Below are 16,223 nucleotides of genomic sequence, written 5' to 3' on the forward strand. Positions count from 1 at the left end.
ACATCACTCAATGGAAACACTATGATGTTAACTTCTATTCAGTATTTTAACCTCTGAAGACCTGGCGTCTACATGCATGGACATCACATTGTTGGTTATATTACTACAGTAGTAAATTCTGCTTAAGGGGGGCTCTGTGACTATGAAATAAAAAGGGAAATAAAAAAAAAAGAGCCAGGGGCCTTAAGAAGTTAAGTCATTTTAAAGTCTTCTATGGTTCAATACTAGATTAAAAATACTGGTAGTTGTGCTAGAAGTGGTTAAGTGTTTGTTTAGTGCAGTTTATTTTCAGTTCATCCTGCTCTTTTACTACTTAGGTGTGAATGACAACAAGCAAAATGGTGCTTCATTCACCGTTTGCTGACATTGGTCAGGTTTTAAATAAGAAATATGCTTGTTTTAATGTGGATTTGCCAACTTGGCTGCTGTGCATTAGTTCTATCACCATGTTATTCATTATTATCAGAGTTTTTAATTAATTGTATTTTCTTTTAAAATGAAGATTCAATAGAACAGAAAGTGTGAAACCGAAGTGGTGAATATTTTCCTGAATAAATGCCTAAACATTTTGTTTTTGCTTTTGGGCTGCAATGCTTATGTCTAGGGTTTTTTAAGTATTTCTTTTAGAGTTTTTGTAATTTTGTTTTAAAGCTGTAAAAATACATTCATTTTTAAATGGACTGATGTTTTTGACTTTGGGCTTATCCCTTCAGAGGTCGCTACAGCGAATCAGCTTTTACTGTTTCGCACACGTGGTTTGACAGAGATTTTAACGCCGGATGCCCTTCCCGATTCAACCCTGTTTTTATCCGGGCTCGGGACCAGCACGGGGGGACCCAGACTTAAGACTCCTGGTCGCTACATGGTTAGGCTGCAGTGCAAAGGGTCTTGCCCAAGGACACAAGCTGAATGAGGCTCACTGCGCACCCTGGAAATTGAACCCCCTAATTTTCCACTTGCAGTCCACTTTTAAATAGGCTCATGTTATTTGAACATATTTATGTGCACAAAAACCGATAGAAATTCATGATGCACATTGCTGCATTGCCCACTTGTGTTTTAAGGGTAAATGTTGTTGTTGGTTGCACATTCTATCCAAAGAAAACCCAAGAAAAAATTGTCACTGGCCGCACATATTTAGAAAATTACCTGCAAATAGTCACTTTCTTTTAAATATGTCATGTCTACGTTAATGGTACTACTTGGTCTGCAATGTTTTCTATTCTTTTTCCCTAAAAAACAGTATTCTGTGTAAAGACACATATTAATGTTTTTTGCCTTTCCTTGTGGATCTTAGCTCATGTTCTATTGTGGGAAACATCTAATAATCTTGGTTATGTTGACCTGTGCGCCTTTCTGTCAGGTATGTTTGGATCCTCAACAGTTTACTGAGCGGATCCATGAAGATTAATGCCTCGCCTTCGTTCCTCCACTGCGTCATCCTTCATGGAATCCCAAACTTTGACGCCACCAGAGGTTCAAGTCAGATTGTTTACTACTCAGCACAGCTGCTGCTCTCAATAAATGTAGAGAAAAAAAAACCACCAGTCATTCTAAAGAAACCACATCAGAATCTGAGCTGGAGCCTTATCTTAACTTAATAGGGCTTCATTTTCCAACTCACACTTGCATGCTCAGGCACAGGGTGGTTGTGTACATAAACACAACTGAAAAGAAGATTTATCCAGTTCACAGAAAAGCCATGGGATATCACATCTAATGCGGAAATTGCTGTTTTCACTTTTTTAATCGGAAATTTCACAGCTAAAATCTTTTTCTCATTAAAGAAGCTTGATTTTTTTCTGTGATGTTAATAATATGAGACGTTATATCAGGCTATCAAAACACCTGTGAAAAAAATGTGTAAACGAATTGTTTGTCTTTGGCAGTTTGTCGCCCATACATTAAGGTTTACCAAGGAATGCAAGCAGTGTACTCATCTGGAGTCTAGTAAGTAGCTAGAGAAATATGGTTACACAATCACTTGAACATTACCAATCACTTCAAATGCGTTTCATTCTGATTTACAGCAGTTTTTCGTTCACGTTAGCTCAATGATGATTTCATTTTGTGTTATTGCTATGTGTTAGGATGTGTAATTGCTTCCACACTCTGACTGTCTTTGATTGTCTTCTCTGTTGTCTGCTAAAGTCACATTGGTCCAGGCCACAGGGATCGGGTGTGCATCGCCTTGGAGCCTGCCCAGCTCCTGAAAGGCGATATCATGGTAAATTCTCAACAGGAAAATTTGTTCTTGCACGTTTAAAGATCAGAGTGTGTTGCAGTGATTATATTCTCTTTATTTGTCCCTTGTAGATAAAATGTTATCATAAAAGTGACGTGACCTCGGAGCGAGAGGTTGTTTTCCGGCTGCAGTTCCACACGGGAGCAGTGCAGGGTTACAACCTGATGTTTGAGAAGGAGGACATGGAGGTGGCCAACAAAGGTACACCTGCAATAACTCTGGGAGCAGGCCTCAACTTGCAACTTGTAGTCAGCATCAGCTCTTCCGCTCCACACAGCGTTTACAGTCCGGACTCAATTTATACACTTGGCACTTTTAACCAGTAATCTTCTTTTCCAAAACATGTTACGTGTACTGAGGGAATCCAAGCTGCAGACTAACAACACCAGTCATCTCTGTAGTTTGAACGAATGAAATTGGTGGCATCCCTGTGTGTTCTGTCATTTCAGATCCCAGATTTCCTGATTACGGTAAAGTGGAGCTGGTTTTCTCAGAGGGGCCAGAGAAGATCCCAGGTACAGATTTCTCCCTGTTAAAGGTTTTTACTGAAAGAGATAGTTTAGGAGAAAGTCTGGAGACATTTATTTGTGTGCTTCCCCCCTCTGCCCCCTGGTGAGGAATGCTGTAGCGAGGAAATGTTTTGTGAAGTGTGTGCTGACAGAGGGGTGAAAAAGCTCAGCATGTGCTGTCCCAGATCCCTACGGAAAGGAAACGATTTGGGTCTTTCGTTTTCTCCTAAAGTCCTCTGCATTAGCAAAACAGTCACATATTTTAGCAAGTAGTTTTGTTGAAAACTTAACAGTCTAAAAATACCTTTTCTTTGAAAGAACTTACTGCTAATGAGAAGTTACAAAGAAACTCAAGAACATCTTAAAGACCCTCTCCAATGAAAATGGTGTTTTCAGTGTTTTTAAGATGTTCTTGTGGCTCTGTTCTCATGATAGAAGATATATATAAAGAACATTAGGCTAGAAACTGCATTTATGAGTGTTGCTTTATTCAAATTACCATGAATCAGGAGCAGACAAAAAATTCCAATAGATTGAGAGACTAAGAGATGATCAGAAACTGAAATCAATGATTTTTTTTTTAACATTACTAATCCAAATGTTTTTTTTTTGGCTGCAGGCGTGGACAGGTGGCAAAATGGTCCAGATGTTGTTGTGGATTACAACACGACAGATCCTCTAACCCGCTGGGACTCGTACCAGAACATCTGCGATGGTGAAGGTAAAGCCCGAACAAAATTCCACCACAACAGTGTCAAGGCCTCTGTTTTAATCTGAAAAAAGTATTGTAAAGGAAAAATAGCTTTTTATCATTGCTTGTCAGTTTTTTATGTTTAAAAAATATGTACAGTGGTCCCTGGTTTATTGTGGGAAAAACCCACGATAGGTGAAATCTGTGAAGTGGGATTTTAGACCTTTTAGGGCTGTAAAACCCCTCACTACACACTTTCTACACTTATCTGAGACAAACACGATCATTTTCACACTTTTCTCTCTTGTTTAAAGACCCATTCAAATGACAATGTTTTTTTGGTGTGTTTACATGTTCTTGAAGCATTTTTCTCATGATAGAAGACATATATAAATAAAGTTAAGATTAATACCGCATTTCTGAGTATGTTTGTATTCAAATCGTTGTGAATCAGGAGCAGACAAAACAATGCCTTTGGCTGGAAAAGCCTGTAGCAGTGACGTGAGGGCTTGGGTCGACAGGTCACAAGCTCCCTGCTCCGCTCCATTCTGATGCATCCAGTTGTAGACAACTATCTCCATGTACACCTTTGTTTTCAATTTTGCTCACCATTTTTGTTGCATAGCTAATGTTAGGTCGGAGTTGTGAGGGGCTCTAAGATAGTGGAATCAAGTGTAAACAAAGGAATGATGAGAAATGAGCACTCAGCAGTCCCACACACAACTCAGAGGTGAATTTCTGATTAACTCCTGGTGCCCTGCAGAAACTATGTCCCAGAAAAAGACACAGGTTTTTTTTATTTTGCCCAAAAATAGAAAAAATCATAAGTAAAAGACCACCAGCTTTTGCAAAAGTTAAAACAAATTATTGGAGTGGGTCTTTTAATTCCTAAAATTCAAACCTTTATAGAAAAATAAGAATGAAAACAAGGATCTGCTCATGATCAAAGATTTATGTCGATTCTGCAAACTGAAGGCATTCTGTACAGGAGAAAGCAAAGAGAATATTAATTGACAAGGTTTATAGCCAATTAGGACGCAGAACACAGTACGATGTTAAAAAGAAAAAGAAAAAATCAGCGAAACCTTGAATGTTGAACCATGAGGAACCGATGTATTTGAAACTAACACAAAGTCCTCTTGGTCAAGTTTATTGTATCTTGATGTATTTTCTAGCTTTTGTTTTAAGATACATTACTTAAGTCAAAATTTGCCACATCAAACTGGCCATTACAAACACAGTTTTGATGATGTACAAAAACTTTATGTTAGCGTGCAGTCTTAAGTGTTGTATGCTGTTTAGACTGAATTCAGGGAAAGATCAGATGGCTCCTAGGAGATTTCAGTTTTGTTTTCTCATCAAATGAGTAGGCATACTTCAGCCATCCCACACATTACATACTCTCACTAGTGCCCACACACATCTAGACACTCTCACTCAGAGCCACCCTGTCGGGGCGTCCCGTCCTCGCTGTGGTTGTTGCTCTCCACCGAACCACACAATTCACAACAGCCTCCCAGAATAGAGTAACGTGGTGGCAGCATTAAAATACGGCTCCACCCTTTTCCCGTATTCTTTCTGCCGTTTTATAAGCTGATTTTAGCTTGATGTAAACATGTTGCTTCTCTTGGTCACTTTGTAAAACCCTCATTTGGAATTTTACATCCTTTTTCAGGGGGAAAGCAATGAAAAAAAAACCAACCCAAATTAAATTTTTCAAAGCAAAGCAAAGACATCAAGAAACTTTCTATCTCCCTGATTGTTCAGCACTTATGTGGGAAATTTACTGGCCTTTCTTGTGTAAATGTTGCACGTGAGAGAGAAGACACGAGCTTTGCTGGAAGTCTGCATCTACATACCAGCAGCCCTGTGGCTGTCCCAGTTTGCTTCGGGGAGTGCGTCACTGAGAGCAGGAAGTCTAGAGACTACTTGGCACTGTAGGGTTAAGTCTGTTAAAAGAAAACCTCATTTACTTTACAGTGACCAGTTTTCAAGAAGGACAGTCTGCATTTATCCAAATGCTGGAATTACTGTTCAAACCTCAAAGACCTGTCTGTTTATATAAGGTTATTGTTGATTTTGTTTTTTTTTTCCGTTTTGGTATAAATTTATGACCTTCAACCATTTGTGGCCAACAAGGAATTTTGGTTGTAACTACGTAAAGACCCACTTCAATCATTTTTTGATCTATTTTAAAAGCTTTCCCAGTGGTCTTTTAATTATGATTATGCAGTTTTTAGTCAAAATATAAAAACATGTCGTTTCCTAGAACATAGAGTTGCAGTAGTTCAATAGAAATTCGCCTCTGAGTTGTGGGCGGGCCCATCAGTGTGTAGAAACTCCGCCCCCCTTCCCCATTGCTGAGAGCTCGGAGCAGGGAGCTTGTGGCCCGCCTAGTGTATTTTCTACGTCATAAATAAGCGTTTTTGTTTGTGTTTTTGTTTGTTTTTTAAAGGCATTTTTTTTCGTCTGGTCCTAATTTATAACAATTTAAATAAAGACTCAGAAATACAAATTTTAAGGTAATTTTCCGAATATATGCCCTCTTTCATCAGAAAAATGCCACACAAACACAATTTTCCTCAGGAAGGGTCTTTAACATGTCAGACAGTTGGCATGTCATTTTCTGCGATTAGAAAATCATTTTCAATTAAGACTTTTTCCAGAAAATCTACCCAACTGTCATTACTAGAGATTATCTATAATAAATAAATAAAGATGACTTATACAGATTCGTTTTAAATGAGAGGTTTGAAAAACAGTTGAAAAAGGATTCAAATAATTAATATACAAATTACAAAGAAATTCTTTGTTTTTTTTCTTTGCTAAAAGCGTTGCATCATATAAATTGCTTTAAATTTAATCTGATCTATTTTGTTGGTGAACATGCAGAAGTCAAAGCTGGTGAAAATGAGGAGGATCAACTTTCTGACTCACATATTCGGGTTTTGGGTGGTGGATGGTGGTAGTAAACGAGGCTAAATAGAAAGGGCCGGGTAATTGCAGAGCCATACACAACAAGACCTCCAGTTATGGGAGAGTAACTTAAGGAACTGTTGCGGTCTTTCTACTTTTTGCACTGTAATTGCTGGATTTCGGGGTCTGACCTTACCATAACAGCCAGTGTGATGAATTCCAGATAAAAAATGCTTTGACTGCTTCTCCCAGAGTTCACAAGCTAAGAGCATAGTTGGTAAACCAGTTTTGGTTTGTCAGTGCAATTCAAATAGGTAATGCTGTTTTTTTAAAACAATTCTTGAACCCCATAATTGGGTTTTGGGCACATCTGTTTCTTTCTAGTTTTGTACATAAATACAGCAAGCATGTAATTTTTTGACACACACGAGTGAGAGAAAAACATCTTGGCTGCCACTTCTCATGAAAATTGCCCCAGGCTCCCAGCAGAAGTCAATGATTGCTTTAATTAAAAAGCATCTTTTTTACTGAGTGAGAATGTCTTGAGCTGCAGGAATGTTGTTTTCATCCCATGATCCTCTTTGGTCCGCCCTCTTTTCCCTGTTTTTTACCCTCCTTTTTCTCCCTATGGGGTTTGTCCCCTAATGTAGAAACTGGAGGTCAGGTTACCAGCCTTCTCCACCCCGCCTCCGCCTTATAGCCACACCTTACTTGTTTACATTCCTCTATCCTTATTTGGAGACCTCAGACCCCCGACTCCCCCCCCTTCATGTAGAGTGTAAACGCTCTTAGAAAGCAGGGTTTACTTATTCTTCCAGTTATCTGGCGGTTCAGCCACCGTGGGTTGTCTTCTCTTATTTTATATCGGATAATGCCAAAAAACTTTTGTGGCAGGGGCAACAAAGGTAAGACAATTTCTTATTGATGCAAATTTGGTAGAGAATGGATTCACAATTTCACAGTTAAAAAATAGAAATGTTAAACTGCTTGGTAAGGAAACCCCTGATGGCTCTTACCTGTGCGGAGCGCTGAGCCCAAGCTGCTCCAGAGGGGATGCAGATTTGTGTGAGGGGAGGGGGGAGGAGGAACCTTTATCGTTCATGTCTGGTATTCGGATTCTCTGCTGAGGGCTTTATTGAAAGACGAGACCTTAAAGCGGTGGTTTTAAAAGAGAAGCTCAGGAGTCACGTTCCAGCTCTTTTGTTGAGATTGACAGTGAAACTGCAGCTTCATTTGCTACAAAGAACTTTGCTCCATTACTTTTGAATTCCTCTCTTGCTGCCTGGCTGACCCTCCATCCATCCAATTTTCTGAACAAGCTTCATCCTGCTCGGGGGGTCACAGGGGTGGCCTTAAGCCTACCGCAGTTACACTCCTTTTTCTTTTTTTCTGCCTACCTTGTGATTCGAAACAAAATAACTGACATCTTTTTTTTAAGTTATGTTTAAGGATTAAAGAGGATGTTTGGACATATGCCAGGGGTCAAAGGGCAAGTGAGAGTGAACTGAGTGGCTTTATAGCAGAAAGGTGAGGAATGTAGGGGTCAGAAGAGATGCAGCCGTCTGACTCCTGTAGCAGCATGCAGAAGATTTAATGCTTTAACTCGAAGAAGAAGAAGAAAATCATTCAGCGTAACACATGTTAAGCTGCCATAAGCAAGGAAAGGTTTTTTTTGGCAGTTTGTCTCTGGAACATCCAATGAGGTCATTTGTCTCAGTTAAATGAAATGACTAACATGTTTTCTCTGTCTTTAAATCCTCTGGTTATTTGTTCTTCTTTTTGGTTGGAATGTTGTTATTATGTGCTGGGGTGTGATAATAAGTGACGCTGTCCATCACTTTGAACATGCTGGAGTTTGTGTGATGGCGTGACTGTGCATGTTAACAGTCTTTCCTTTTGTCTGTGTGCGTCTTTGAGTGTGTCCAAACCAGCTGACTGTATGAAGCGCTGCATCTCTTCTATTTTGCAGCGCCACGCTGTCAAGGCCTAATCCAGGACAAAGCTACTAGCAAGAGGAACCTGTTCATTGGGGAGGCCACACTTGGGCGAGGGGCCAGCACAACCTCCACCACCTCCAGCCCAGACCACAGTGACCACACGCTCTCTGTAAGCAGCGATTCGGGCTTGTCCAGCACTTCTTTGTGGACAGAAAGACCCGCACCTCTTAACTCCAACACCGCTGCTGTCAAGACGAACCAGGGACCCAGCCAGCAGGAAAAGGTTCAGCTGAAGCGGCTCCTTAGTGGATTTGGCCTTGAAGATCTTTCACTGGAGGAGATGGATGATCAAGGACCTAATGGGGGCATTCAACAAGTAGTGTCAACGAAATCGCAGGTCAGTGGAGACAGTCGCCCTCGCGACAGGGAGACGGACATCCTTGATGATGAAGTCATAACAGGCAATGATCTGCACAGTGTGGACAGCTTGGGGACCTTGTCGTCTTCGTGCCACAAGAGCAGCCAAAACTCCCTGCTGTCCGATGGATTTGGTAGTCCTGCGGGAGAGGAGCATCAAAGCCAGAACCACCGGCACAACGCTGCTCCTCCTTCCGTAGAGGACTATGAGAGATCCTACGCAGATGCCAAAAGATGCTTTCTGACCTCCAGGAGCAACTCTGTGGCCTCCTCTAACCCCAGTGCCGATGCATCCAAGCAGCATGTGTACAGACAGGGAAGCTATTCCACCCAGTCCTGGGTTCGGCAGCAGCAGATGGTTGCTGCGCAACAGTTTATCTACATGGCAGAAGATCAGAGCAACACAGAAACGTACCCTGGGGGCAAACCAAGAAGTGCAGCGGGGCTGCTCACTGAACCGCAGCAACCTGTCACCAGTGCAGCTGCCTGTACCATCAGAAACATGGTCCCGCCAAAAGATCAGGCAATGATAAACAACAACAATAACAACAAACGAGATGAAGAGTTCAAATCTCTAAAAATAGATATCGAAAACTCAATTGATCAGCTGAATCAGCTGATTATGGACTTGGATCCCTCATTCGTTCCAGTGTCCGGCACGTCCCAAAAGAGCAACAACGTGACTCATGTCAATGGCTCAATCAGCAAATGTTCAAACGACCTCAATCTCAGATTCAACAATAGTAATGAAGCAGCTCTGAAAAACGCACAGAAGACAGGTAAGAACTTCAGACAGTATGGGTGGGGTTGGCTGATGTTGTCCAGAAAAGGAATGTGTTTTCATGAAACTAGAGATGTCAGCTACCTGGTTACTACAAGCATAACAGATGAAACTATTTTCATGTCCGTTCTAACTTGAATTATTTCTCTCCAATAATATTAGCTTTATTTCCCCTCACCAGAGACTGAACAAAACAAGCCTCTCTGACTCGCCCCTCTGACATGTTTTACTGACAGAAAAAGCCGGCTGTTTGCCAAGTTTTCAGATGTGCTCAGTGTGCTTATGAGTAAAGATTGCAGTTGAAACTTGTCTGCGACGCTATCTGAGCACAGGATCAGTGAGGGATGTGTATCTGCCATTAGGCTTTGTGAGCATTGCAGTGTCTCTCTGCATTTTTCGTGTAGAGATTTTGACAAAATTGCTTTGTTTAAGGTTGTTTTTTCCCCGTTAACACATTTTTTCTCAATTTTAAGATGAATTGATCTGTTATCGTCCATCTGTGTACATCTACAAGCCACAACACTGCAAAAACTGAATCTTAAGAAAGTAAACAGACCATTGTTTCTGTTTTGCAAGAAAAATATTCCCTTAGGAAAGTCTTTCAACAGCAAAACAATATTAGTTAAAATGCATCTTACTGATTAGAATTTTTTTCTTAAGATAAGAATTCTTGTTGAGACAAATTTAATGATAATATTGGCAGATAGATTTTTTGCCTTTTTTTAACTTTAAGATTTTTTGAATTATTCCTAGATAACCTGTTTTTGCAGTAACAAATTTGCAAGGTTCCAGTTTGCTCTTTTTTGGCGTTGATGTGGATACATGGAAAAAACATTTTAAAGAGCATTATTTATTGCATCTTTAAGGTTTTGTTGCTTTAAACTGATAACATTTGAACAGATTTGTAGGTTTTGTGTTTTGCTAGTTCCAAACACATTGTTCTTACCTAAATGTAGTTCATTTTGATTACAGCGACAAAAAACTAGCGTTATACGTGGAAATGGCTCATTTTAGAGCAAAATGTGAACAAAATGAGATAAAGATCTAAGTAACAGTTGGCCCATCTTAATAAACCCTTATAAAATCTAAAACTTATCATAAGAAATTTAATCTCAACTTACTTGTCAACATTTATCACACTGTAAAATAACATCTTTAAAGTTGGACCAAAAATTACAAAGCAATTTTTCTATGTATTGAATGTTTTAAACGAGGTTTTAAATCTGCCAGTTTCAAATAGTTTGCAGTGTACATGCAAATGCAGTGAAGCAAAAAGGATCTGTAAAGGCGTCTGGCTGCATAAATCCCAGTGTGAGCAGAGTGGCTGAAGGGCACAGATCGGGAAGGCTTCAAAAATTTCCAGAGGAAGAACAAGTGAGCCTTGAGGGTGAAGTTTTTTCCATTTGATCCCAGAGACTTACCTGTCTGCGCATATCAACACACACACTCCACTCTAGCTACCAAACACCAAAGGCTATGCAAACAAGCTTTTGGAAAAGATGGAACTGTTTGCTTTTGATGTTGATTTTTAGATTTTTCTTCCTGAAGGTCAAAATGTTGAACTTTAAGTTCAAAAATAAAACAAGTTATTGCGGTTTTATACAAAAGTGTTATTGATTTCTGTTTTTGAATAATGCGTCATGACTTTTTAAGCTGTTCGGTCATGTTCAATAAACTTGTGCATGCATGTCAGCACTGTTGTAATGCTGCTGGTATCATAATAAGACTTGCTAAACCTTTTAAATAGATAATAACAATAAAAAAGGGTATTTGTGCTTTTAAATTGTGGAGAGGTTTTACAGCTGCAATGTGGGGGAAAATAGACATTTAAACAAAATGTAGGTCTAATGTACAATTGACCAAAATAAAAAGGAATATCTGGACTTTATTCCAGATTTTACGTTTTTCTGGTGAAGTGTAAACATTTCTACCATTCAGAGAAACACCATATCTGCTGATGCAGCAGCTGATCATCTTCAGGGCTAAATGAGCTGTGACAGTGGATTTCCTGTTGTGGGCCTCAGATACATTACTTATGTTTTGTTGTAGCGTTTGGGCCTCATTAATCATACTCAACGCCACAGTACTTTGTGCTTTGGGAAAATCTGTATTGTTGCAATCATTCGTGCACCGTCTGGATCTGATAACCTGTTGCATGCTACACATTAGCCGTTTTCCTATGAATGAGTTACTACTGATTTAATTTCATGAACCCCTTAAGGGGTTTTGATGTTACTTTCTGAGCAATGGCTTTTCCAGTTCAAGATGAAGATAGCATTAAGCCATTATGCAAATGTTTTAATGCAGAAAAGGTTAAGTATTTCTTGCCCTAGGATATGTTAGGATTTTATTTATATCTTTAGCTTTTTTTTGGAACAGTAAATAGTAAAAAAGAAGCAACTCATTACTATTTTAGTTAGAAATTGCCTTTTTTTTTCCAGGTTAAGCAAATGTACCTGAAGAGTCCTTTGAAAGAGAGAAGAGCTTAGTTAAGGGTTTAAGGTCTGCATGACGTGACAAGGTTAACCTGCTCTAAAAGATGTTCCGACAGAAGTTGGCGTGAATGTTTTGCCTTCATTTTTCCCAAATTTGCAATCTGTTCCTTGATTTTTGTCAAGTTAGGCAGAGGTTAATCCCTGCAATCGTCCCTAAATGGAATCATGTTTTTGTTGTTAACCCCACTTGTGTAAGGCATTTATGCAAACTTTTAATTATATGACAGCATGTGAATAAAAGGAAAGGCTGATTATAGTAATCATGTACTTAAAGGGAGCAGAAGCTGTATACAGAAAAAAAAAATTAAGAAGAACTTAATGCTTTGATTGATGCTTTTAAAGATTTTTATTGTATATTTGTATTTTTTTGTTTTTCACTCATAATTTAAGACATTTAAGTTAATACTTTACTGAGTCACTTGGTGTGTGAGTCATGACTTGTACAAAGCAAATGTTTAAAATATTATTATACTTTTGTCTTACTGAATTTGGACCTTTTAAAATGCAACCAAACAAATTGCCTATAAGTTTAACTCGTCTCAGGTTTGGATTCAAAATCCTCCTGGATCCAGGTATTCACCTGAACTGCTGTAAGACCTGTTTGTAATAGTTTCTACCTTCAACTTTAACCTGGAACCTTGAATTCATATCACGTTTTGCTTCCTTAAGGCCGTGTCACATAGCCAATTCTTACATTTTGCGCATATTCCATATAAAATTTTGGTCTTTCGTGATACATGATATACGTAAGTCATAAGTGTTTCTTGCATTCGTCAAAGGGATTCGACCCATGGGTCTTTTCGTGAATTCAGTTTCAGAATTTTTGGTTGGTTGAGAAATACACAATTTACACCTATTTTACGTAGTTTATATGCAACTTTCACGTAAATCTTACGCAACTGTGTATTCGTGGCTTCGTGGCTTTCCACAACTGTTCCATATATGTCCACGTATGTGGAAACTGACTTTTCAGGCATTTACCACCTAAGTATAACTTATATTACCTATATGGCGCACATATCATTTAAAAAGTACGCAATTGACGTACAAATCAATAATTGCATATAAACAGTGCAATAATTAACATGTGGTCGGTCAATGTTGTACTTTGATTTACTTGTTCTTGCCGCTGTTTATTCATTCGTCTGGGGTTCTAACGTGGTTTATTTGAGATACATCTGTGAAAATTTCACATAATGACCTCAACTTTTCTCACTTTTTCCACGTATATTCACGTATGACCAATTTTCATCTGTGCAGTAAGTGCAAAATCTACGTAGTTGCTGTAAGACACGGCCTTAACATACAGTAGGTGCTTCATCTGGTTAAAATGCTCACCTGAACTGGCTTCCAAAAACTTGGTTCACTTGCAAGTGAACTTTGGAGTGATTTGACAAAAGTGTGAATGCAGACGAATTACCCAGCAGAGCAAAGAGGTGAAAATAAAAACACACAAGTAAGAAGAGTAATAAGAAATGTGAATTAAAAATAAAGGCAGTCCAGTCTGAAGAAGTTATGAAGGTGCTTAAAAATTGTCCAATTAAAAATTTCTTTTGTTAAGAAGCAAAGGTGTTTATTAATATGTAACATTCAAAGGAAGATTGGGACTTGATGTAAATTTATTCATATACCAGGTGGAGGATGGGAGGTGTCATTCTGGATTTGGGCTATACCAGTCCAAGCAAAAACCTGATTTAACTGTGTAAAATTTTCAGGCAGACTCATCTTTTGCAGCTATGCAAAAACAAACAAGTTAATGTGCAAAAAGGTTCACTATTCTGCACCCAAATGTGTTGATCAGTCATGTTACTGTGTCTGGAAAAAGTAAGACCGGAGGAAGAATTCTTTCTGTTTTTAGTCTGTTTTTCTGGTTTCACTCAAGGGGTAACTAAAAACGGCTGTGACTGTAATTCGTAAACTTGCGTGTACAAACGCATGAGTGCACCAGACAAAGCCAGTAATGATTAGCACCCTCGCATCATTAGCATTCTTAAGTATTAGGAGGTTGCAGCTCATTGGGAGGTCCCACATTAACATCCTGGTAGTAAGTGACAGCACTCGTCACTGAAGTAATAACATTCAACCCCAAACACAAGCACACACACTAGACCCCCCCCCAGTTAGGCTGCTGGCATTCCTCAGCTGTCCTCACAAAACATTCCTGGAGACTAACCTTTGGTTACAAATGTGGCCACTGAACAGATTCCGATTCTATCAAGTTGTACTTTCCTTTTTTTCTTGTTATTAAATAAATCTAAGAGTAAAGTGTCTGTTAAATTCAAACCATTTTCGTGTTGAAAAATGGCCTGTATGTTGCAAACGGTCAATATGCTGCTCTTTTCTATTCAGTGGGTTTTTATGTCCTGACTTCCTTGAAGTCAGTGATGCTTTAAAACCTGTTAACATTTAATGACCTTCTGGCTGATTTCTATGTGTGCATGCAGATGTCGAGTCCAGCAACGGCCCAGAAAGTGTCACGAGGAATCCAAGTTGCCAGGGTAGGGATTTAATTGATCACCCAGGCTTCTGCAACCCCGGATGGGGTGAAACGAAGGATTTCAGGGGTCATCAGGCTTACTCACCTTGTGCCCCACACTCCCAGGTAAATTCAGCAGAGAAGTTTGCATTTTAAGACACTTTCTTCTACAGGAGTGTGCTGCAGTGATGCTTACATGTCCTTTTTTTCTGCAGCAGCATTCTGTCCTGTACAGAAGTGACACTGTTGAATACAGGGACCATTGCCCTGATATGGACAATGTAGTTGAGGTTGCTCAGGATATGACTCCACCCACTCCTGGATTCCCCATCTCACCTCCAACACCATACGGTAAGTTTAGTGTTGTCATGCCAGTATCAGTTTTTTTTTCCAAGTTTAAAAGTGTTCCCAGTGGTGTCTTGAGTAGAGGTTTTTAAGAAGAGGCTGAAGACCCACCTTTTTAGTCTGGCTTTGACATGACTTTGAAAATTGCTTATGTCTTTTATTATTTATCTATTTATTAATTTACCTTTTTTTTAAGGACTATTACTAATATCTTTATGTTTTTGATGCTCTACTCTTTTTATTGTTATTATACTTATGATATTTAAGGTTATGTTTTAACCATTTTATGTATTTTATTTTTTAATGAATAATACTGTTATGTCTTATTTTATTAGAATTTTTATTCTGATGTTTTTTACTCCAGTGTTTCCTCTTGGGGATCCATTGTTCTGGGGCACTACCGGCTCCACCTGTAGGGGGTACTGTTGCTCCTGTGCCCGTTCTCATTGGGCTGGTTGGGGTCCCGCTCTGTGCTCTAATAGTTGTAGAGTGGCCCTAGGCTTCTCTGTGTTGGGTGGGCGCTGTGGTAATGAGCCCATGGTTGGGCTGGGCCTTGGAATTAATAGATCCCCATGATACCGTTTCCTCACAGCAGTACGAAGCCAGACCTTCTTTTAGCTGCAGTTCTTTGTTTTTGTTCAGGGTTCTACTGGGAGAACTGGGTTGGTGGAGGGAGGAATCTGGTGAGGGAGGGGTCCCTTCTGTGTGTGATTGTCCTGTGTTTTTGATGTTCTAAATCATTTTCATTTTTTATCATTATTGTATCTGCTTTTATGTTAAGTGCTTTGTATTTTTAAATGAAATGAAAGGCGCTATATAAATAAATAAAGTTTGAGTTTAAAATTGTGCAGTATTTAGGCTGAACCTGTGTCATTTTCTAGGACAAAGTTTCTACAGAACGGCAGTAGTTTACTAGACCCCACCAGCTAGTGCTCTTTCACTAGGTTATAGCCCTCACAACCTCAACTTAACATTACTGGTGCAACAAAAATGGCAAGCAATGTTGGAACTATTCGGACATGTAGGTGTAGAGTTAGATAAGCTAGTTCTTCTCTAAGACTTCTTGTACATGACCGGTTCGTCCTGGGAGAGGATCCCTCCTTCATGTGGGCATCCCTAAGGCTTCTTCATAGACGTAGATCGATCTAGTCATCAACAAGTGGATTCATTAGAATGGAGCGGAGCCGAGACCTTGTGGCATGACATTGTATCTTCTATGTCACACCTACAAGCTTTTTCCAACAACATTTTTCATCTGCTCCTGATTTGCAACAACATGAAAATAGAAATACTAAGAAATGCAATTTTAAGTTTGATTACCTTTAAATATGTTCTACATCCTTAAAAAAATGTAGCAACAACATGTTAAAAACACCAAAAACATGATTTTCATTGGACGGCGTCCTTAATG

At 39.3% G+C, this 16,223-nt stretch overlaps 1 protein-coding gene across 6 annotated transcripts in view; it reads left to right on the forward strand.

Moving 5' to 3' along the window:
- Window positions 1-16,223, forward strand: part of tns3 (tensin 3) — a 42,651-nt gene that overhangs the window by 17,452 nt on the left and 8,976 nt on the right. For 3 of the 6 annotated variants that reach the window (XM_023965060.1, XM_023965061.1, XM_023965058.1), the window contains exons 7-15: window positions 1,364-1,476; window positions 1,890-1,950; window positions 2,152-2,227; window positions 2,317-2,446; window positions 2,695-2,760; window positions 3,374-3,475; window positions 8,331-9,494; window positions 14,436-14,593; window positions 14,683-14,818. In XM_023965060.1, the coding sequence (XP_023820828.1) occupies window positions 1,364-1,476; window positions 1,890-1,950; window positions 2,152-2,227; window positions 2,317-2,446; window positions 2,695-2,760; window positions 3,374-3,475; window positions 8,331-9,494; window positions 14,436-14,593; window positions 14,683-14,818 (2,006 nt within the window). The remainder of the gene's footprint in view (window positions 1-1,363; window positions 1,477-1,889; window positions 1,951-2,151; window positions 2,228-2,316; window positions 2,447-2,694; window positions 2,761-3,373; window positions 3,476-8,330; window positions 9,495-14,435; window positions 14,594-14,682; window positions 14,819-16,223) is intronic. The other 3 variants (XM_023965059.1, XM_023965063.1, XM_023965062.1) reach the window with 3 other exon arrangements.

The sequence above is a fragment of the Oryzias latipes genome, chromosome 17, assembly GCF_002234675.1.
Source record: "Oryzias latipes chromosome 17, ASM223467v1".
Classification (NCBI taxonomy): domain Eukaryota; kingdom Metazoa; phylum Chordata; class Actinopteri; order Beloniformes; family Adrianichthyidae; genus Oryzias; species Oryzias latipes.